General features: G+C 40.4%; 1 protein-coding gene across 1 annotated transcript; it reads right to left on the reverse strand.

Moving 5' to 3' along the window:
* Positions 1 to 4,207: 4,207 nt before the first annotated feature.
* On the reverse strand, positions 4,208 to 11,084 carry LOC148039080 (serine/threonine-protein kinase STY13-like). The gene is made up of 6 exons (XM_087674967.1): positions 9,773 to 11,084; positions 9,430 to 9,562; positions 8,902 to 9,100; positions 5,289 to 5,413; positions 5,035 to 5,193; positions 4,208 to 4,950 (listed from the first exon to the last, which is right to left on the reverse strand). Exons 1-6 carry the CDS (start codon positions 10,039 to 10,041, stop codon positions 4,624 to 4,626), a joined length of 1,212 nt encoding a protein of 403 aa, XP_087531093.1. The 5' UTR covers positions 10,042 to 11,084; the 3' UTR covers positions 4,208 to 4,623.
* Between the last annotated feature and the right edge of the window lie 13,585 nt (positions 11,085 to 24,669).

Consider the following 24,669-nt stretch of genomic DNA (forward strand, 5'->3'; position numbering starts at 1 on the left):
TGAAGTGCCAATGAGTGCCAACAAGGAGGGGAGCTAAAGGAAGAGGATCACGAATTGCTTTCAAGTGCCAAAAATTGGCGCAAACTATAGGGAGGGAGCTGATCACGTTTTTTATGAAGGGGGGGCTCAAGGGAGCCACAAGGGGGCTCAAAGAAGCCAATAGAAGCCTCCAAACCAAGCCTCAATAAGCCAAGTTCATGGGGGGAAGCTCATCAATGGCTACCCCAACCTGTAAACCCTGTTGTACCTATGTGGACTAAAAAGAATGAGAGAGAACAAGATCTCATACCTCGTGTAGATGCCGAGAAGAGCTCGTGAAGGAGTGGCTCTGATACCAATTGAAAGGGATGTAGGAGACGCGGGAGAGAAGAGCACACACAATGTAGGTGATGTCAACAATGTTATGACATCCTTATTGCACTTTCATATATATATATGAATAAAGAATATGGGCGGTCACTGTACACGGGCAGGCCCAAGGGCCTTTTACCCCAACAAATTCTTCCTAGACAATGGCTTCCATCGATCAAATCGTGACCCCATCCTTTATTACAAGGTTGTGGAGGATATGTGCATCTTGATGATCTTGTATGTTGATGACCTCATTATCATAGGGAGAGACACACAGGAGGTTGATTAGACATAGATGATATTGGACCTAGAGTTTGACATGATGGATCTTAGGATCCTCCAATTCTTCCTTGGATTGGAAATCTATTAATTGGCACATGCTATTTTTATTTCCCAACATAGGTACATCTCCAAGCTTCTTTTGGAGTTTGGTATGGCTAGGTATCGACTTATTTCTTGCCCTATGGACCCCAAGTCCAAGTTATTTGCAGTAGGTGAACCCCTTCCTGATGATACCCACTACATGTGCTTTGTTGGCTCTTTGATCTAGTTGATTCACACTCGGTCCAACATCTCTTTTGTGGTGGCCTTGTTGTCTTCTTTCATGAAGACTCCTACTCATGCTTACTAGAGAGCCGCTTTGTGTGTTATGTGCTATCTACAGGAAACTTGATCCTACGAGATCATGTATGGAGAGGGGCCACTCTTTTTTGATGGAGTGACTATGATTGGGAAGGTAATGTGTATTTGAGATGGTCCACTATAGGATATGCCTTCTCCCTTTTATCAGGAGCTATCTCTTGGGGTAGTAAAAAGCAACCTATTGTGGCCCTTTCTTCTATAGAAGCTGAGCATTGTATCCCTTGTTCTATAGCTATGGAAGCATTTTGGCTCCATCGTTTGTTGGCAGAGATTGGGTTTCCCCATACATGACTTATGACACTATGTGTGGACAGCCAAAGTGTTCTTGCTCTTGCAAAGAACCCGCTATTTCATGCTCACACGAAGCACACCGAGGCTCATACCATTATGTTCAAGAGTGAATCGTGAATTCCGAGTTTGTGGTGGTGGCATACTATCCCACAACGGACAACGCGGCAGATCTCTTCACAAAGCCTTTGCCAAAGGCTTCCATGCTTCATCATATGGAGTTGTTGGGCCTTAAAACACTCCCAAGATATAAGAGGGGGTATTAGCCTACCTATTTCTTTGTATATCAATCTGTCATCTCCTAGTTGTGAGCTCCCATCAATGTCTAACGAAGACAAAGGAGCTTTAATAGTTGTGCTTTTCTTTGTCTTTGCATTGTTCAATGTACATTTTCTTGGGTTTTGCTATCGATGCATGTGTGTGCCCAAGCTACTAGTGCCAATCGGCTACCCCACATGCCATATCAACAACGCAACTATATTAAATGAATTCGTATTGCATTTGTTGCAGTTAGGCAATTTTTTATGGCATTTACTAACATTAACAATTGACCAATGTTTTGCATTTACTGCTATTTATAGCAGAGTCATTAGGCAACTCATTCTCTCTTACAGATCTTCAACACACTCTACCTCTGACACACTCCTCCGACGTTGCTGCTATCATTATCTTCATCAGCCTAATTTGGTGCTCTCTCTAATGTTGTGGGATGCATGCAAGGACTAATCAAGCCTCCCTTTGTATTCAACATTCATTCTCAATTAGTGCAAATTTTCTTCCTTCTTCCTATTGTCCCTCTCTTTCCTTCTCACTATGTTCCTATTCCTACCTTCATTGCACACTCACTATTTGAAGGGTCCTTTGCATGTTCCTACTTTCATTGCAGACTCACAATTTCAAGGGTCCTTGCTTTTCTCAAGGTTCGAAAGCCAACTAAGTACCAAACATGAAGCAGCCAAATACATTAGATGTCAAATCTTGCCTAGGTCTTATCTAATTTATAGTTTAGGAGTCAAGGGGTGGGGCCCTTATGCTACCCAAATAGATTGCGGATCACTTAGATCTTGTCTTTGTCGATGTATGATAATATTCCAGAGTTAGGGCATGGGATTCCTATGGTTTATTCACCTTACAATCCAATATGAAAATGGGATTTTGTAATTTTGTTCAAATGGACTTGCTAACTGGCTTTGTTTCGATTGTTTTGAGTACAAATACAACCCTATTTTAGGTCTTGAGTTGAAAAGTTATGCTAGTCTTTTAGTGCAAGAATATTTTGAAAAGGCAAATCTACCCTTTTGGTGAAGCATCTCAAGGGAAAGATTTGACTACTTAAGCTTTTATTCGAATGTTATTCTCAAGAAATACAGGTCAATCCAAGGTCTATAAGACATTAGGTAGTCCACAAGCTCAAGAGAAGTGACTTGCAAGGGTTCAATGCTCTTTCATATGGTTTACCATCAAGGTATACATGAGGCTCACTAAAGGCACGATTTTGTTGCTTGAAAGGTGGCCTTTGAGGGCTCCTACAAGGTTGTGGACCAATTACAAGGTTGGTGTTGGACACAAGAATGCAACTTCTACAAAATTGTCCTATGTCAACAACCCATATTGGCTAGAAAAAAGGGTTAAAACCTACCATCTTGAGGTGATTCATCTCACAAGAGATGTTTATGTTAGGGTGAGCTCAAGTGTTCGAAATTGATGCAAAAGGATGAAAACCCTACCCTCCATGCGGCTCAACTCAAGGGTGGTTTGTGCCGACAAATGATTGCTCTAGGTCTATGACTCTTATGAATAAGGCAAAGGGTTCACTTGAATGCTCTAGTGGCATCTAGGATATTTTTTGCTCCTCCAAAGGGTGCTTTCAAGTCTTATGTTTGAGGAAAGAATACCCTCAAAGGGATAAGACTTGAATACCCTCAAAGTCTTATGCTTAAGAGGGTGCTTTCAAGTCTTGGATTTTACACTGTTCTCTGCACAAATTTGTGGAGATACTCAACCGTACTTGTGTATTCCACATCAGGGTAAAGCCTGGTGGAGTCCGGTCATCCTTGATGACAGCATCGATGCACCCTGAAGAACATTTTCCTGACAAACATTGGTATCCTTACGAATCCTGCTCACTTTGTTATTGCATCCGAACCTCTACTAGTTCACCTCCCCGTACACCCATTATATAAAGTTATGGCCCAGGTGAACCTCTAAGGCTGTTCTGCAGACTGATTGATGTAAATGCAATCATTACGACATTATACCTTCTATTTGTCTGATACAATTCAAACAGTCCAGCTTGTAGCATTGTATACAAACATCCTTTCAAAGTCGTAAGTATGTGCAGACTGAAATCGATAAAACAACCTTTCATTCTCCAGACAAATAGCCTCCAAAGCTATCTGTGGAAACAAGTTCCTTTTAATTGTCTGTTTACCATGTCAGGTTGGTTCGAGGGAAGCTGAACAAAAATTGTGGAACATCACCACAATCGCTCCACTAATCCAAAACAAAGAATTGAAACAATAGTAATGCTGCTTAAGTCTCAACAGCTTTGAGTAGAGATATGCCTGTTTTGCCCAAGAATCACGTGGACAAATGGAAATATCAGATGTTCTAAGGTGCACAATCAAATATCAGATGCTCTTAGGTGCACAATCAAATATCCAAATGCAAGAATCAATAGATCTCTGCAACAACATGGTTCCCACTTTCGCCATGGATGTCCTTGGGTGCACAATCAAATAACCCTTTTAAAAAGTCATCAACACGGCAATCCCTTCAACAAAATTATCTCACTTCCACAATGGATGAAATGCAAAAAAGACAACTTACATATCATAACTTGATATTTGGAGCCATAAGTGTTAGAGCTGCCGAAGGTCAATTATTTAAGCGAGTTATCTGGGAGAAAAAGATAGATGCACTAGACTTCACTAATAAAGACTTCCAGCTATGTTCATATCTCTTCAGCACAGAACCGTTTTATATACTTGCAAATACAGAAAACTGAGTGTTGGCAAACTCCTCTCATATGAAACTACTGTGCAAGCATTGCATTGATCTTACTTGCCCTTCATCGATGAGGGCTGCCTCAAGTAGACACTCAAGAAATTTATGCCAACTTAAATTTCCAAACCAATAACCCATTGATTTGCAGCACAACCATTTGCTAAACAACGAGGAACTGATTTTACTAATCTTGGTACAATAACAAAGGTTTATTTCTACTTATGTGGAAGCCAGAGATCTAGCCAGTGTACATAAAACTAGATTAGAAACCTCTACGGAAAGATGTTTGATGCCAATCTTACCGTTTCCTGCATCCTGAACCGCTTAGTCCTTTCACTAGACACAATAACCAAAACATTCAAAGAGGCCACCTCTGGACTTGATCGAGGAGTCAGGGTTGCTACTGCCAATTGTTTCCTCTTGCTTCTCCCTTGTTGAGCTGCTGCTTGACATATCCTTTGGAACAGGCATACTCTTTGAAACAATCTGCATCTGAGGTACAGATTGTTCAGGTGCTGGAAGTGCCGATAAATATGTATGCAGCATACGCACTATTTGAGAAAAATTTGGTCTGACATTTGGATCTTCGGCCCAACAAGATTGTAAGATGAATACTATCTCCTTGGGAATGTTCAAACTCTCTGAAAGATCTGGTCTTGTCCCCTGAAACAATAAGGGTCAGCAACCATGACATAGTACCACCAGATTTAAAAACCTCACTTTTATGGAGCCCAAAATTTCCCCCACCTTAAAAGCAGCAGCATAAGCTGCTTGCAAATTGGACATGCCTTCAAATGGCATTCGATTAGTTAAAAGCTCCCACAGAACAATGGAGAAGCTGTATACATCTACTTTGTGGTTGTAATGCTTTTTCTCACCATTTCTTAGAGTAACCGTACTGTACAGCTGCGTCATGGATCTCAAACATAAGTTTTAACAGTAGAAAAGCCATTTTGTTTCCTATTTTAGTCTGAAACACATGTACGAGCTGGATGTACTACCTCAGGAGCCATCCACCTGTAAGTCCCTGTTTCAGCTGTCATCATCTCTGTCAAGGTCTCCTCTCTTGCCAGACCAAAATCTACCAGTTTGACTGTTTTTTGATCTGCTGTCAATAGAAGGTTATCTACAACAAAATAAAATATCATCTCTGTTAGCACTTACACATTTCAGTGCACTGATATTAAGCTAAATAAGGAACACAAAAGTAACAAACAGATTTGAATCCTAATGATGCATTACTCTCCATCCTGTGGAAAGCAAGGACCAGAAGATTATAGCACCCACACACGCAAACCCCACCCCACCTACAAAGCTTATAGCACACCCCAAGATCTGAGAATCAAGAAATGCTGGAAATGAGCAACTGCCCAGAAATCAGCAAAACAAACAAAAAAGTGCAGAACTCCTCCAGAAGATGGTTAAATTTTACATAATAAGTATCCGCAGGTCTATAATTATTTCAAATAATTTATGTTTCACAAAGTTTTTGTAGAAAGATAATATAAAATCTGCATGGATAGCTAGCTGGAGGATAACTTTTGGGCTCAAAGGATTCTCCAATGACCAGATGGACAGCGCCGCTAATGGTGGGAAATCACTTCCCATATTAGAGTGGATCCGGGAACAGCAAGCTTCCACTCTTGGATCTATATGAAACCATGGATGGGTGGAAACTCATCCTAGATTCATCTATTTTCTCAAGTAGGTATTAGGGTAGTTGCCAGCTTGGGTGAGGAGGGTATGGCAACACAAGAATGCCTTGGGAGCTCTATAAGGAGTTTTCGTGCCAAGTTCAGCCTTTGGCATGATGACTGCAGCCCCCTGCTAAGAAGTTTGACCTGCTTTTTTCTCCAGTTTGGCCTAACAGACACCAAAGAGAGAAATTGGTGAAGGGAATGCTATCTCATCAAAGATACCCATGGCTCACAACTGATAAAGGTGCAGACCCAGCGGCCCCAAAAAGCATGCAAAAACAAAGAACTTTAGGTAGAGGAAACCTAGAAACTGATATAAACATGATAGACAACAGGGGTCCTGCCCCATTTCAATTAAAAACACTGCTTTATTAGACAACAAATCACCCGGTCAGTGAGGGCCAAAGTAAGCAGCCTTGAACGCTGAAGATGCACTTCTTAGAAACCTACATTGCTGAAAGGGTTGCCCTTGAAGGTGTGAGAGCTCAAAGTGCGCAGCAGAAAGGAAAATGAACACCGAGTAACAGAGAGAAGAGAAAGACAGAAGCAATGGAAAGAATGAAGGAATAATCTGACTGAGAATAAACAAAGTAATGGCTGATCTCTATCAACCCCAGCAAGCAGCTCTGGGCAATGGGCATCAATGTGGGCACCACACAGAGACAAGAGATGATGATGATGATGATGATGATGGAGGCTGGTTGAGAATGATTCAATCGATGAATGGAGGGGGGAGCCTGCCTATGAATAGGCAAACGGAGGCCACAACTGGCCATGCCAAATGTGGGCACCCAGGTCAGCCCACCCAACAGACAAAAATGGTCACCATGCCAAAAATGAAATGCACTGGTGTACCCTCCATGCTGTCTAAAATCCATAAAATGACAAACAATCAGAATTTCAGAGCTCCAGAAGTCCTCCTCTGACTAAAACTAAGGCTCATAGGCAGGAGATGAGGGCACGACACACACAACTGCTAAAGGAAATGATGCAGCAGAAAAGAGGGCTCTATGACTACAAACACAACACCACAATGATGATGTAGCAAAGACAACACAACAAAAAAAGGAATCTACCGCTGAAACCTGCCTACATTTGGAACTCAAACGGGTTCTAACTTCTCTATGTCCCCCTTAACAATCAGTGACTGTGCATTCAAGTGCAATTTTCTGGTTATTCACATGTATTGTTTTTCCTTTCATGTTCATCATAGGTGTACATAAGTCACACTGTTTGTGTCAAGTTCCTTGCACACAATCACACTCCCTCTGCTAGGTACAGTGTAAGCCGAGTCATGTCCTTTTTCATTTCATTTCATTATGGTCATTCCACTCTCCTATTGAGATATCCATTGACTCTTTACATGGCATTGGGATATTCATTCACTGCCCTTGTATGGAGATACCTCTTGTATTAAGATATCCATTAACTTTTCATACATTAGTCATGGAGTTATGGTAAAGAGTACAGTGACGCTTATGTGACTGACTACAGGTGATGCAGCAGGCTGCAGTGCTACTTTGGCTATCATAGCATCAATGGACTTTTACTTCAGAGTGCAATCACCGAATCACCGAGGCACATTCAGTCTCTGATTGTGCTGGAGTATCCATGGTGCATACATTATCATTCCTTGACCACTCACCTCTACTCTGAGAGTATATTGAAAGTGTGCATTTCATATGTTCACCAGCACACAAAAACCCAATTAATTGACTGTTTTTATTTAATTATTACCCAACCTAGTTTTTGTTGAGTCATCCCACTCTTTGCATATAAAAGGAGGGGGTATGGCCACATTCATGTGCTTGTACTTCCTTATTTAAGGCCTGGACAGAGGGAACCCATTGGGCAAGTGAGTTGGCCCTAAAAGTTTTATCTCAATTTTTGTAGTGGATACCTGCCCCAACATATTTCTTATGTCTAGACAATGTATATGTGTTATATCCATCAGTATTCACTGCATATGCCTTTGTTTCGCACATCTAATGGTCTTCTTGCCGAGACATTACTCTCTTATACTGGTCTTCTTGGTATCATGAAGACTAGTTGCTCTATTTGTACAAGTCCAAAGAGGAGACCTTGCTTTGCACCCTAATGACAAATTTGCTTTCCTCCTCCAAAATAAAGGGCTTTTATTCACCACTCATGTCTTATCCTTTGCCCAAAAATTAAGCTCTTCATGTGGAATCCTGCAAACTATCATTTTGTCTTTTAGCCAAACCTTTACTTGAGAGGTGTGATAGTCATGACTCATCTTGCATATTGTTCATATCATAGTGCAACCATCTACTGACACCACCTTATAATGCTTTAAGTATTATGGACAAAGGAGTTAAATGGTTTGCAAGTATTGCCATGGTAAAGGTAGAAACTTTCTGTTAAAACAATCAAAAATTTTAAAACATCTCAATTGTTGGTGGCTGCAAATTTACATGATTGAGTACACCTCTGTAATCATTGCATGACTGAACTCAAAGTCCAGAAACAGCTGAGACAGGGATTTCATAAGAAATACGAAGCCTTCACAATGGGCTAACCTGCTCCAACCTCCTAGTCAGCACATCATCTTGCCATATATAAAGTCTGAAAAAGGGCATCTGGGCTGGGCATACAGGACAGAAAAGGTGGACATGCTGCACTGAACCATCTCTCACCAAGTGAAGCCCAGAGGGTTAGAGTGCAACTGTCAGAGCCTTAGTCCCACTGTATCAGAAAATCATCGACTCATGATAAACCAAATGGAAATAATTACCCTACTGAAGCAAATGAAGTGCTTAATCCACTGTCTCATATTTGCAAGTCCAATTGATTCTCAAAATAACTGCTTCCAAAGGCTCATCTTTTATGGATGCAAATCTTTCAGGTCGTAACATTTAAGGCTAGAAAGATGGTTGAAGACTGAAAAATGCCATGCCTGGTTTGAGATCCCGATGAATGATCCCATATTTATGGAGGCAGTCCAGCGCTTCAGCAATGTCCAATGCAAACTTGATGGCCAACCTCTGATCCAACTGGTTTGGTCTCAGGCTCATCAAAAATTTCCGTAAAGATCCCCCCTGTAGAAGCTCTGTAACTACGACCATTATTGTTGGCTCCTTGCATGCTCCAACAAACTGCAAATGGCACATAGAAACGTCATAGCAGAAAAAATGCAGTAGAAGACAGCTAACAGATAATCACAGAAATGTAAAGAAAAAAGAAGACCTATCTCCCACACTCTCATTTGCACTTTGGCCAGAAATTAGCAGCTCTGTCAGTACATAAACAAACATAGAGTTCTTTCCCCTCTCCTTCTAAACAAGCAGCTCAATTAAAGTTTCATGGACCATAGATCTCTAGCTTGGATTCCGCAGTTTTTTATGCTTCAATGAACTTGTTGAGTTTGAATACAAGTGAAAAGGGCATCTGATATGATTGTGGGAGCCACAGTAATGTTCCAAACCTTCACAAGATTCTTGTGTTGGACTCTGCAAAGCAAAGCCACCTCCCTTGCAAAGCGACTCTCTCGCTTGGCTACTTCTTCAGGTGTACTTCCTGGTTGCACTAATTTCAAAGCCACACTTTGGTCACGGTACCTGTACTAGGGATGAGTAAAGTCATTACACATAACAACCACAGTAAGAGAACAGAGAAACAATCAGAAAACGCTGCCACTAGTCATGCATACGAACTGGTCAGTAATCATGCCAATGAGAGCATATGAACAATTATTGTTGCCAGAGATGAAGAAGGCATGCCCTTGAAATCATATGAAAGAAAGAAATGACTGTAATGCTCAGACGTACTTTCCCTCATAGACCTTGCCATGGCCACCCTCCCCAATTCTTGGGCCTACAAATAGAAGCTTGGGGTCTACCCGCCATCGCTCTTCTATGTGGAAATCCCGCACTGGACTCTGTCCCAAGCGAGGGTTCTCCATGGTTCCATCCATGCTCGAATATCCTTCTTCGTGCTCCCCTGCCGCTTGCATATCATTTTTCAGGTTTTCCGGAAGAATTCTGGCACCTTTGATCGGATCTTTCCTCAAATACTGTGATCCATCACCTGAATTCATAACCAAACCAGTACTACGAGAACGGGAAGTTCATTCTAGAACTTCTTCTGGAACCAGCACAAGCAGTTTCAATAGCAGATCCGCCATGGCTAGATGGAGGAATCCAAGCTGAGTTCTGATTCCTACCCTCTTCTTCCTGATCTATGTTCAGGAACCATGTACAACAATTATACCACCTTTCCCGGACCGCCAACAGATTTACACTAAAGGATCAAGTATCTCTGACTTGCCTATGGAAGACAGCAAAGGAGCCATCTGAGCTTCGTGAAACTCTGAAAACCGCAAGACAAGCCTGTGCAACTAGCTAAAGAGTCCTCTCCCTCAGATTCTTGACATCTTGACAGAAACACAGGCATCTTTGTCCAGCGAGAGACGAGGAACCGAGGACAAAAGGAGCTTGACCTGATAAAAAATGGTGAGAAATCACCAAGTATCCCCTGCTGCTGGGATCAACCTGGCATTCGAGTGTAGGAAAATTGAGGTTTTTCCGACAGATGCGCGAGACAACCATGCACGCCTTGCCGATAATACCTGCGAAGATGAGGAAGGTCTCTGAAATCTTGACGTGCTCCTGCGCTCATGCCTCTCTTCGCTTCCTCAGAAGCAATGGCACGCGCTATCCACGCAGAATCCAAGCATCACAGAGCGCAGATATTTACTGGCGCGCCACAGTCAAGCCTCTCTCTCTCTCTCTCTCTCTCTCTCTCTCTCTCTGGCTATGGAGTCTGAACTGTGTTGAATCAAAAGTTCCCTGAGAGAGGCTACGGAGTCTGAACTGTCTTGAACAAAAAGTCCCCTGAAAGAGGCTATGGCGTCTGAATTGTATTTTTTGAATCAAAAGTCCCCAGAGAGCTTTCTTCCTTGCAGTTCTTCGAGAGAGTTCGGTCACAACAAGGATGCTCCCGGTCTTCCGTGCTTGTTATTAGCCACATACACTGGGCGATGGGTGAGAGAGAGAGAGAGAGAGAGAGAGAGAGAGTCTGTCAATCCCAGCAGACTTAAAGCTACATGGATTCTGATCAGCCTTGAAAAAAAATTTTATGGCATGCATGTTGGTACATCACAGACATGACATTGTAATCATTGTGGCTCATGGGCAGCTTGCTGGGCGCCCGGTCATCTTCTCTCTTTTGGTTTGGCTAGTGTGTCCTCTCTATTACATGGCAAAATAGTTGTGGCCAACAATCCTCCACAATGTGCCCCTTGTATAGTGCGCACATGATGAACAATGGAGATTACGAAGGTATAATAGTAGAATTAGGAGTATTTAGGCCCGGTTCACACTAGTCCAACGGACTACGTGCACTTTTTAAAATAGATATGGAAAGCTTTCACACTATCGGGACGAAGTGTTATTTTTTTAAATGATAAATATATGTCATGAATAGATGCTTCACTTGATGGGAAGAGCTTTGACATATGTCATACAGAGTGGGTGTTCAATTCCCCTTTACTGCAAAAAGTGTCCCCAATTTCAGCTGGGCATTAAGAAGGTGCCGGACATTTTTCCTCTTGTGCAGATGACTTTTTACACCCGTCAAATTGTGACATGTCAGAATATGCTCCTAGACAAGGAAATTGTCCGAATGAATGTGAAACTTACCTTACTTGCACGCACATGATTCAACTCACCTTTTGTAGGAAACATATATTTCCACCAATGAGATTTTGTGACATCTATGATAACATTCCAATTTATGTGTGATTTCCCAATCATTGCCGACTAAAACCATGTCTACTAAATAGCGTAATCCACATAGGATTTTGTGCACGTTGCCTCCATCAATTTTCATGTGCACAATATATTAGTTCGCTAGGTGGAGGTAGGCTAGCCCGATATCATGCCACATCAGGGCAAGCTATATGAAGATCACATGGTCGTCAAAGAATAAGTAGCATAACAAAATCTCAAATTTCAAATTATGTAACTCTAATCAAGGTGACATCCTTGTTTTTTAGCAGATCCTGATAAAATAAAGCATCATTTTAAAATTTGTCTCATGTTGCAAGGCCCTAGGTTGGCAAATACTTGACACATAAGGGCTAGCTAAGATAGGAGACAAGTTAGGACTAGGACGAGAGCAAGAATAGGAGCAAACAAGTGAGCACAAGAGATAGAACGTCCAAGTAATAAGGCAAGCACCCCAAGTAGGAGGGCCAAACAAGAGCAAAGAGTAGTCACATTTGCAACAAGATTGAAAGTAAGAATAGTGGTCGAAGCTCTTTTAAAGAAAGAGGTGATAAAAGGTTTGGTAGTGAGGCTCACATAAGTGTTAGGATGGGATCTAGATCTCATAGTAAGAGCCATTTGCAACCTTAACATTTGGTTAGTGAATTTACCATTGTGGACTAATTGACCATATTGCTCAAGGATACTATAAAAGTAAGGTGATGGATCAACAAAAATATCATGTATCGGCTAGCAAAGATAACAAGGATCAATCCAACAAGTTGTTTGCTATGGCACATGTGAAGAATGATTAGCCTTGGAGATCAAGTTTCAAAACAATGAGGCATCAAATCACAAATATAGATGTACAAGTGATGATACACTACATGATATGGTGCAAACAACTAAGTTCCACTTATGATGCATGATGGGTGCAAACAATTGAGTTCCACTTATGATGGTGAAACCAATAATTTACAAGAGGCATTGCACGTACCATCTATTATTACTGACTTATTGTATATTGGACAAATTATTCAACAAAAGCGTTACAAGTTAGGCTCAACAAGGATGGTTGTTTCATTAAAGAGTTTGGCAATGGATGAAATCTAATTGCTAAAAGAAAAAGACATAGTCGTATGTTCACCTTGCATGCAAGTACTATGAGTTGAAAGCAACTATGTTTGCTCGTGATAGAGGAGTTGCTTAGGATCTTGAGATTTGGCACAAATACATTGGACACCTCAATATTCAAATGCTTCCAAATATGCAACAAAAAGGGATTACTTTTGGACTTCTAGGATTTAAGTAGATTAATTTGTGTCATGTGTGTTCCATTGCCTATTTAGAAAGCAAGCTAAGTTTCCTTTCACTACGCATGTGAAAACTGAACATGTGAAGAGGTCAATCTCTGATAAGTTGGGTGGACATCCCTTATATAAGTACAATGTACAATCATATATAAGTACAAATAATAATGAATAAGGATACCATTCATTGTTACCCACAAAACTCTCTTGTGTGTTTCTCTCTCCCAACCCTCTTGAACTCCATAGATTCTATCTCGTATCCCATCATTGCTTCCCTCTCAACTAGTATCGGAGCATCATTTGGTGTTCATGGAGTGAGGAGCACAAGGAGTGAAGCTTTGTTTTGAAGGTCGAGGATTTGAGATTCTCCTTCAATATTGATGCTTCCTACCCGCACCTTAATATTTGGATCTAGATCTAAGTCAAGCAAGTGCTTGAGCCATTGAGACTCAATTTGGGATAGCAATAGGTCATTTTGGCATTGATTTGGGTAGCTATTAGTGGTTAGATTGAAGCAAACTACATTGGCTTTGGATGCTTGGAAAGAGATCTTTGTAATGGTTTTGATGCAAGCACACATGACTTGCTTAAACAAGGGGGTAGTGTATCTCATAGAAGTAGAGGGCTTGCTTGTTAGAAGCACATAACTTAAGCAAGAGTCTTAAGCACACATGCCTCCTTGTGAACCCAAGCATGGGGTTCACTTCTATCTATATTAGAAACAGAGAAGAGAGAAGATTGGTTATTTTGTGAATCAAGACTTCTTTTGTGAAGATCGGATTCTCTAGATTATAGGCAATTGATTATTATTGTTGAGTGGATAAGTTTTTACTACAGTTGTCACATTTTGTTCAAGTTTGTTCAAGCACCCAAAAATTGTGCCTAGCTACTATATGTAATATATTTTTCATACAAAAACTTTTATGTAAGTTTCAAACATTAATCAACACACTCATTGGCTATCAAACTACTCACTTGCAATTTCACACAAATTTTGATGGATTTCAAAACTTGAAGGATTTCCATATTAGTTTATGCCCATTTTGTAGAGATTATGTGGGTTGAATTTGATTTTGAAAAAAATTTGCATATATTTGGTTTCTTATGGCTATTTTATGCTCAAAAGATAGCCATAATACTTGTGAAACCTTAGAGAAAATTCATATGCAAGTATTAGTACCGAAATGTACTTTTTGCATTAGTTTTATATTCGTTTGATATTTGGATAGTCATTGCTTGGCTTTGAGGAGCACCTTGTTCTCACTCCATTGGTTTATTTTTAGCTTGTAGGACATATCCTACTATCTTTAATATGCATGACATATTATTGTTATTGTCACTTCTTCATCAGATTCTAAGAATGCATTGTTTAATATTGAAATTTTTGATGGAACAAACTTTTCATATTGGAAAGAGTAAATATACAACAATGTGTGGTCTAGAAAAAGTAGGTGAAGTAGCTAATCAAATGTAATGGGGTTAAACATGAGAACATATAACTTGATGTATAGGAGGAATCGGACAAGCTCACATGCTCTACTATTATACTTTCACTCTCAAAGTCCATGTATTTTAATGTGAAAGACATAGCAGTTGTATATAGTGTATGAAAAAAGCTTGGTGAGCTATATGAGAAAGAAAGTGTAGCTTCTCATGTATACTAGTTGAAGAAACTCATTGATCTCCACATGGAGAATGGGACATCCATGTCTAACCATCTTAGTGAATTCAATACTATTTTAAGTCAATTGACATCTTAGAATATCACATTCCATGACTCGATTAAGACCATGTTGATGTTAGTCACCTTGTCTTAAGAGTTGGGATACTTTCAAGAGTACCATGTACACCTCTATGTGCTAATATGGAGAGCAATTTGCTCACAAAAGAGGTGAATAGAAAGAATAATACAAGGGTCAAAGCAATGCTGCGATGTGAGCTAGAAGCTATGAAGTGCAAGAGGCTTGAGAGAGAGAAGCACACAAGAGACTTTAGTGGGTAATGAAATATACCCACTAATGATGCAATGTGGGCTAGAAGCTATGAAGTGCAAGAAGCTTGAGAGAGAGAAGCACAAAAGAGAGTTTACTGGGTATAGAAGAAGCATGCAAGAGAGTTTAATGTGCTTCTCTCCCTCAAGCCTCTTGCACTTTATAGCTTCTAACTCGTATCCACTATTGCTTCCCTCTTAACTAGTATCAAAGCTCTAGTGCACTTATGGTGAGTGAAAAATCAAATGCTATGGTGAACTCTCGTGAGAGAGGTAAATCAAGGAGCAAGTCACATAACAAAAAGGATGTGGATCTTCCTTTTGTAATAAGAGGGGACACATAAAAAGGGACTACTTCCAATGGAAGAGCAAGCAAAAGGCAAAAGGCAAAAGAGGATGATGGCAAAAATGAAGAGAAAACAAGGGCAAATATAGAAGAGATAAATGCATGCAACAATAACAATGCTGATGTTTGGTATGTATCCTCTTTGGGTGATGCATTCTTGGTTTCCATAGAAAATGGTATGTCTCAGGAGTATCATTTCATGTTACCCCACATGTTAACTGCAAGGAGAAAAGGACTTGCGATTTTTGGAAAAGAATGGTTTGTAAAATCTATTGTTTGATCAATAGGCCATGAACAACCAACATGCCATAAAAGGGGCATGGGGAAACCCTAGCCCTAAATTATATATATATATATATATAATGAAAACTAATGGAAGAAGCTATTCATTTGTGTGGAAATATTTCTCTCTTGATTTCTTGCAACCCATTTTGCCTTGAGGGTGAAGGAGAGGGAGTATGAGAACATGTGGAGTGAGGGATACAACAACGTGAAGCTCTTCTATGATATCTTCTTATTTTCCATCCCATTGTGGTGAGTGCCTTCGTAAGTGAAAGTGCGTGAGTTGAGAGTGGGAGAGGGTGAGGGTGAGGAAAGTGGAACGAGAAGCCTTCTTCTTCTCTTCATCTCTTGAGCTCATTATGGGTGCCTACTCCCTATAGCAATGACAAGGAAGTGAGGTCAAAGGTGAAGAAGTATGCACTTGGATGGAGAAAGAGGCAAGCTAATATGATGACTACAATGAGGTTTAAGTAAGTGCATTCTCCTATTGTTGACATGGATCCATCATGTGAGTAGACTAGGTGAGAGGTAGTCGTAAATTTCATGTGTGTTGAACCTATTGAAACAATAAGAGCATGTCCAATAGCCCTAATGTCAAGAACATAGAGCATGACATTTTGGTTCCATTGTTGGGGACAAAGGACACATGGATGAAGAATCACTCATGCACATTAAACCATGAAATAGGATATAGTACTTGCATGCCAGGTCCAAAACATGGAAAATGGATAGGTCATAGTCTAGGTTCCATGTTTTAAAAAATATTGTTTATGCTATTTGAATAAATAAGGAGTGAGATAGAAGAGTGGTAAACATGCTTATAAAGAATGCCAATGTGATTGAGGAAAATAATAGTGGGGAATATTGAAAAAAACTATGTATTAGATTTTTTGAGGAATTACAATTACATCTAGTGCTTTTGCCATGGGAGCTCAAGCTTGAGAGCTTGAGAGATAGAGTGAGAGAGTGTGTTTTAAAAAGAAAGTCGATAGAAAGAAAAAAGCATGCATACACCTTTTTAGGAGTTACCTTCTTTTCATCATCATTGTATGCATCTTGAAGGCACTCTATTATTGGAGATTGTCTTGCCCTATCATCCTCATAATCTTCATGACTATCATCAATAATACTATAATTATCATTTTTGTCACATCAATAGTAGCAATAGGACCATCATAATCTCCATCATAGTCATTGTCGTCATCATCACCAAAAAGTTGTATCATGTTCATGGATGTCATATGGATCACACTGCCTTGCCCTGCTAATCATGTTATCATCTCATCAAGTGTTTCCCATCATCATAATCATCATCTTTGCATCAGTAGAATTTGAAGTACCTTCGCGATCTCCATCATCACCTTCATCATCATCAAGATCATCATCATCACACTGCATGCCACCCTACTCCACGTCACCTTACTATAATGTGAGGTACCTCCTCCAATAGACTCGGAGGAGTCCACTTAGTAGTCAACTGAAATTCATATCCATGCACATAACCATCCTATCTCCCCATGGGAATCCTTGGACTTAGATGAACATGGGAATCTCAGTTCTACGTCACAGGGGAAGTGTGGACAAGTCACCCCTAACATCAATCTAATGCCCACCTAAGAAAGATCACTTTGTAATCAATCAAAGGCAAGAGTGAGGTTAACACCACACTCGGTTCAAAGAGAGTGAGAGATAGGGGAGAGTGTAACTCGATCCCCCTACCCAAATAAGGTAAAATCTCAACTCAGGCCCCCTAAAACAGTGTTAAACCTGGTAACTAATCCTATCGATATCGAGAGGGTCACGATTTAATCAGCTCTATCTAGTGTTGGAAAGTTACCCGACTTATCATATCCACCCAGCCATATTCGTCCAATCATTAGGATCAAAGCCTCCCACTTTCCTCGATGGGGTTTGCTTAGTTTTCCAATTAGCAAAGCATACTACCACATTGTTTGGACATATAAAATCAGCTTCCTTTTATTACTCTGTTAAATTGGGTTCGTTAAACTCAATCTTTAGCACATAACAAACAATTCGAAAAATCAGATACTTTCTTTCATAATAACATCCAGAATCATCACTCTGTAGAGTGGTACAAAACCATATTTCTGTAGAAAGACACCGTCCAACCTAGTATAGGACCTTCCAATCCCTCGAGATTGGGGCTGTATGTGATTACACTCCATTCGCGGTCAAGAAATTTGCTGTCTCAGAGCCCCTCTAAGCTTCCCTGAGCCTTTGGAGCCATCCTACATAACAAGGGCACTTACCACTTGGTTCTTTACCTCTTAGGTGCTCGAGTGATCAAAAAGTAAAAACACATATCTCCCTTGGGAGCATAGGACAGCCACTTGTAGGTCAGTTACTCCACACTTTGCAAAGTGTTAAGGAGCATTGGGTTGGGGACCCCAATGTCTCGAACCACCATAATCCTCAACTCGCATGTCTGTGCAAGCATGGAATCATAAGAATCATAATTCATCATTCACAAATCCAAAAGCAGTCATAACCATAAGACATTTTAACACAGTTGTCAATGCGATGCATGGAATCTATCCCCTCCATCAATTTCCGTGTTCCTTCCTAAAAAGTAATTGATATTACTAACATGTTTTTGTAAATTTAAGTACATTGTAACTTATCGTAATCTATGTAACAGACTAGGTTATCCCTCATTAGGAAATTGTAGAATTAATAGCTTAAAAAGTAATCCTTCTTTTATGTACTAAACTTGATTATCTCCGTTCAGCCATCCATCGTGATTACGGTTTATGGTCGCATCCTCGATTTGTTGTGGGACGGTTGGTTCTTTGGTTTGAATGGGTTCGGAGTTAACCTTCTCTTGCGCTTGAATATCGTGTTGAGTTCCCTCAACAGAGGCCACTTATTCTCATTGGGGAGCTCTTTGAGTGTGACCTCACTCAACATCTCGACATCTCTTGGGATCCATGGAAGAAACTAATGGAATCAAGTAGCGCTTTCATATAGGTGTGGAGAGAGAGAGAGAGAGAGAGAGAGAGAAATTCGACTGGTTGCAGCAGAGCTTCGCCGCGTCAACTAGCATAGAGACTTTTGCATGGGTCGTTGTGTCTATGTGTGGTCCTAACGTGACACTCTATCCCTATTTATATAGTAACCGAGGGGGAGGGGGGGTAAAAGGAGGACATTTGCTTTTTGGCATTTTGATGATGTCATTGATGATAAAGAGGGAATGCTTTCTTTTATTGTCTTTTGATGATTTCATTGATGACATCAGGGAGGGGCTCCATTTTTGTAGCGCAAGGATACCAATTTATGCAAGGATACCAATTTAACAAATATATGGGTGAGCACTACACGTCTCATCATCGGGTGACGTCACTCCAAGGCTAACGACCAAGGCGGAAACCAAGGCATAGGCCTTGGAATCTTGGTTTTGGCATACTTGGCAATGGGCTATGAAGGCTTCGTTGGCATCGTTGGCTGCGCGTGAGAAGCTCCTACTTCCGGGGAGGTCACCCATCTCGGCAATGTCGTCACCCAAGTGCACTTAACTACCAAGTGGCTATCCACTAGGCTAGTTCTTTTTGTAGTTCTATACTACAAACATAGTCTTAATAAGGTAGTCTTGGGAGTGTCTTTCAAATCTTACTTCCATGAACTGGCATATAATACCTCATTAATAATAACAATTATCTTTATAATGAGAGTCAGTTTCATAATTAGAGTTACTTTTTAAAAATGTGCAACATAAATCAATTTTCTATGGAATGTATATGCACATTAAGATAAACTAAGTAATGGGGACATTACATTCTTCCCTCCTTAGAGAAATTGAGATGTCCTCATCTTGAGAGAAATTGGGGGTATTCTTTTATAAGGGTTACCTCATCGATCCAAGTGGCATCCTCTTCAGGATAATCCTTTCATTGTACAAGGTGTTCTCTTAAGATTCGGCTTTTTAGAGGTTTCTCCCTTTTATCTAGAATCTTCTCGGGTTGCATTTCCAAAATTCCTTGGGCATGTATAACTATTTATTCGTCATTAAGCACATGATCGGGGTTTTGTACATAAGGTTTTAGTAGGCTTGCATGAAATACATTATGAATCTTGAGATGGGGTGGCAATTTAAGCTTGTAGGCTTGCCTTCCCATTACTTTGATTACTTCATATGGTCCACAGTACCTTGGACTAAGCTTTTTGTATTTCCCCGAGGATAATGAGCTCTTGTTAGGCCTTACCCTTAGAAACACCATGCCACCTTCCTTGAACGTTCTTATGGATCTTTCAAGATCTGCATACGACTTTTGCCGATCTTGAGCAGCTTGGATGTTATATCGAATCAATTGGATTTGTTGGTCCATCTCTTCAAGCATAGCCTTAGAAGCCTCTACCTTAAGACTGAGATCTAAGAAGTTTAGAGCTGTACAAAATTCTTGCCCATACAAGGCTTGAAATGGTGACATCTTGATTGTTTATTGAAAGGCAGTGTTATAAGCAAACTCCACCAAAGGTAAATGTTCAATCCACCGTTTTGGTTCTTTGCCACAATAAGACCTTAGAATATCTTCAATGGTCTGGTTCACCCTCTTAGTTTGGCCATCGGTTTGAGGATGATAAGCAGTACTAAAGCATAGTTGCGTTCTAATTGCTTGGAATAGGCAAGTCCAAAACTTAGAGGTGAACTTGGAGTCTCAGTCCTGATTATGCTCTTTGTCAATCCATGTAACCTAAATACTTCTTTGATAAAGACTCGAGTAATGTTTTGACTAATAGGTTGTTTTGACTGGGATCAAGTGTACAACTTTTGTCAATATATCAACCACTACCATGATGGAGTCATATCCACCAGCAGCAGTAGGTAATCCAACAACAAAGTCCATACTTATTGACTCCCATTTCATTTGTGGAATGTCCAAGGGTTGTAACTCTCCAGGCATCTTGATCCTTCCGCCTTGACTCTTTGACAAGCCAAGCACAGAGTTATGTACTTTAATACATCCCTTTTTAATCATGGCCAATGATAGCTCTTACGAATTGCGTTGAGTGTCTTGGCATATCTCGGATGTCCTGCAATGGGGATGTCATGTGCTTCCCATGAGATCTTGGTCTTCACTTCTGGTCCTTTTGGGACACAAAGGCGATCATGGTAATATATACAACCATTGCTAGCATGATAATCCTTAATCTTAGACATTTCTTTATTAGAGCTTTCTCCTTGAAGTACCTTAGCCATGAGTCCTTCATATTCCTTATCCTGAGAAATAGCTTGGCGTACAAGCTCAAGTATAGGATTATCAAGTATGGATACAGTTCTTAAGCTTTGAACTTCTACAACACTATTAAGAAAAGTTTTTTGGCATAAGGCATCTGCAACATTGTCCTTCCCTGGACAATATTTGATTTTAAAATCAAATTCTTACAGTATCTCTATCCATCTTCTTTGCCTCATGTTTAGGTTAGCTTGGGTGAAGATCCACTTAAGACTTTTATGATCTATCACTAAAGTGAATTCCCTTCCCAATAGATAGTGTCTCTATAGTTTCAAAGCATGGATTATTGCAAGTAACTCAAGGTCATGAGTGGCATAGTTGGACTCATAGGGTTTCAATTTTCTAGAAGTATCGGCCCACTGGTCTTCCTTCTTATACTAGCACCCCATTGATCGCAAGTCCACTTGCATCAATGATCATCTCAAATGGTTGAATGAAGTCAAGGAGTTTTAATACAGCTACAGTGGTTACAACTTCCTTAAGCTTATCAAAGCTTTCTTGATGCTCATTGGTCCAAACAATTACTGTATTTTTCTTCAAAAATCTTTCACTTTGGTGGGGTCTACAGGAAACAATGTATCCAAGATATTCAATCGTGTTAGTGAGAAATACACATTTACTCATCTTGTCATAGAGCTGATTTTCACAGAGTGTTACTAGGGTGATCTTTAAGTGACCTTCATGTTCCTCTACTGATTTGGAGTATACTAGTATATTGTCAAAGAATACTAGCACAAAATCATCTAGATATGGTCAAAAGATGTTTAGCATTAGACGATTAAATGTAGTTGGGGCATTACTACAAATTCATAATTACCATGCCTAGTGCTGAAGACAGTCTTTGGGATATCTTGTTCCTTGATTCGAATTTGATAGTATCCGGACCTTAGATCAATCTTGAAAAAACCTTGGCTCCGTGTAGGCGATCTAAAAGTTCATCTATCCTAGGTATGGGGTATTTGTTTTTTACCATAACTTGATTTAGTCCTCTCTGAAGTCAATGTAGAGTCTAAGTGTTTCGTCCTTCTTTTTCTGGAAGAGGACAGATGCTCCCTAGGCTGAACTACTTGGGCGGATAAATCATTGCTCTATTAGTTGTCTTAGTTGTTCCTTAAGCTCAATAGCTTCAGGAATAGACATTTTGTACGGTCGTTTTGACACTAGCTTGACTCCAGGAATCAATTTTATTTCATGATCAACCTCATGCTTTAGAGGCAGTTGAGTCAATTCTTCTGGGAAGACATCCTTGAAGTCGTTGATCTAGGAAGGTAGAGTGCCTTCATTAGTCTTTTTGACCTTATTCAACCGAATCATGTAGATTGGTTGACCTTTCTTCAATCCCTTCCTGAGTCGACTTGCCTTGGCTAGTTGGACTCTAGTTCTTCCAGCTTTCCCATATGCCTTTATGGTTTCTCCTTCCAAGTCTTGAAAGATTATTTCCTCTTCAGCACATAGAATTTGAGCTTTGTTCTTATTGAGCCAATCCATTCCCATAATGCAATTGTAGCATCCTAGTGGTAGGATTCGAAATTTTGTTTCAGTTATATGGCTATTTAACTCAAATTGAAGTTTCCCTACAGTTTTGTTGAGGCAATTTCCTTCCCACTAGCCAATTCTACTATCATTTTCCTTGTCCCCTTGGATTCTAGATGCAATCTTTTAACTGTCTTGGGTGCAAGAAAGGAATGCATGCTACCACAATCAATTAAGATTATAAACGACGTATCGTTGTAAGTAGCTAGAGATTGAATTACTGAACATTGGTGGTCCGCTCCTTTCTTTTTCCACGGCAGCATGAATGGTTCCTCTTTCAATTTCTTCGCCTAACGTGCATTCCTCGAGCTCTCCAATCATAGTATTTACTAGGCATCAACTGTTCTTCCACATCCATGGCCTGGGTTATTGTTGTCGTTCCTTCGGCCTCTTCCACCAACCTGGTTTGGGCTAGGATTTTGAGGACTTTTACGACAATTTGCCCTTAGGTGTCAAATTCTTTCGCATTAGTAGCAGTGTCTGATTCCTATCCCATTTGGTCCTTGGGTGATTGCATTAGCTCTACCATTCCCTCTTGCATTGGCCATGTCAACACCACGGTTTGGGTAGCCCCTTCCATAGTTGTTTATTGGATAGTTCGTTTGGCCATTTCGAGCGATTTCCTTGGCCATAGGTTTTGTTCGCATAAGAGTATCTTCAAGAGTTGTTGGTCTCATTGATTCAAGGCAAGTGTCCAAAGGTGGATTTAGTCCTTGGTAGAACCTTGCAATTTGTTGTTTGAGATGTTGTCATTGAGGGTGAATATTTGCATAGACTCACAAACTTAAAATAATATCCTTCCAAGGTTAGACTTAATTGTCGTAAGTTGTAGAATTCATTCATCTTGATTGATTCAAAAGATGGGGGAAGATAATGTCCTTTCACAGCTTCTTTGATCTCCTCCCAAGTTTGGGAGGCTTCTGTTACCCCTTTATCTCAGCAAAACTGTTTCCACCAAAGCTTAGCTTCACCAGTAAGATGAAGACGAATAGTTGTCCAAAGCCTCAATCCATGCTTGTGCATCTTTCTCCACCTTGGGTCCTTCATTGCTAAAAGGTGGTGGTGTTTTTTTGAGAAGAAACTTCTTCTCTTGGAGTTCCTTGTATGTTTCATCAATTTGCACTAGTTGGTGATCCTGATTATCTCCATAACTTCTTTGTTACATAGCAAGGTGGATTGGCCTTCATCTCTAGTACTCGATAAGATTTTGGGAGATTGGGATACTCTAAAAGTTCATAATTATTTGACTTTGCACTCCCAATAAGGGCTATCCTATCGAGAGGGATAACCTTTGTATATTGGTCATATACCCAATGATGTAGGGTCATTAATTGCAGTTCGGAATTTTAATTGGTTGTAGGCGCGGCTCTCCAGGGTGATGCTGTATTGCGCTCTCTCTTCTTCCGTGAATGGGAGCCGGTGGGCACGGTCTTGTTGCAACATTTTTCATTCCTGTCATAAACCGAAATTTTCATTAGTGCTTTTCACATAGTAATTTGCTGATTGCTGAAAAAGAGAACTCTGTGCTTTTTGAATGAATTCATTAAGAACCACTATAGATTTTCCTTTTCAGCCTTTGACTTTTTGCTCGTTTTTCATAATATATGTTTATGTGTTTCACTATTTTTGATTTGGTTGGCCTAATTAATTCACCTCACTCACCCCCTCCCATTCTAGCTTGAGAAGAATCCTTCCTAGGATTTAGGGTCAGAAGGGCAAGGGCATTTAGCATGGTGGCGTAGGAGTTACTTGTGAAGGAGCCAATCATAGAATTGGGGGTTGTACTTAAGTGAGCTTCGCGGTCTAGATCAGAGGGTTGAATCCCCACTTGCATGATGTATGTGAAAACATCTGTTAGGAAGTCACCAGAGTTGATAGTACTAGCAATGTGTAACTCTTCCTCAGTCAACAAGCGGTCGAGGTAGGGGTGTCCTTTGATGTGTTCTTCCATGGGGCGGCCCCAAAGAGTGGTTAGCACTCGATACGAGGTTGGCGCGACATATGTGGGGTCGTATTCCACTGTTTTGATAGCGCGGCACTGCTCAACGTTGGTCATTATGCGGCACCCTTCGACTTCCCATTGCAGCCTAAGAGTGTACCAATGCTTCAAGAATGGGGAGTTAGTATCAGCGAGCTTTGATAACACTGTGATTTCTTGATCAGTGATAGCAGAAGTGGTTTGCTGATCGTATGATGTGATGAGGCGCTGCTTGATGGCTTGCTCCATGGAGATCTCGCTATTGAGC

The sequence above is a fragment of the Lygodium microphyllum genome, chromosome 3, assembly GCF_053477565.2.
Source record: "Lygodium microphyllum isolate KBCC chromosome 3, Lygodium_microphyllum_v1.1.10, whole genome shotgun sequence".
Lineage (NCBI taxonomy): Eukaryota > Viridiplantae > Streptophyta > Polypodiopsida > Schizaeales > Lygodiaceae > Lygodium > Lygodium microphyllum.

Excerpts from the sequence above, each read along its gene's own strand:
- LOC148039080 (XM_087674967.1), bottom strand. The coding sequence starts at position 10,041 with ATGAATTCAGGTGATGGATCACAGTATTTGAGGAAAGATCCGATCAAA. Across the intron at positions 9,563-9,772 it reads GGCAAGGTCTATGAGGGAAA|GTACCGTGACCAAAGTGTGG; the intron begins GTACGTCTGAGC and ends TCCCTAGTACAG. Across the intron at positions 5,194-5,288 it reads ACAGGTGGATGGCTCCTGAG|CTGTACAGTACGGTTACTCT; the intron begins GTAGTACATCCA and ends TCCATGACGCAG.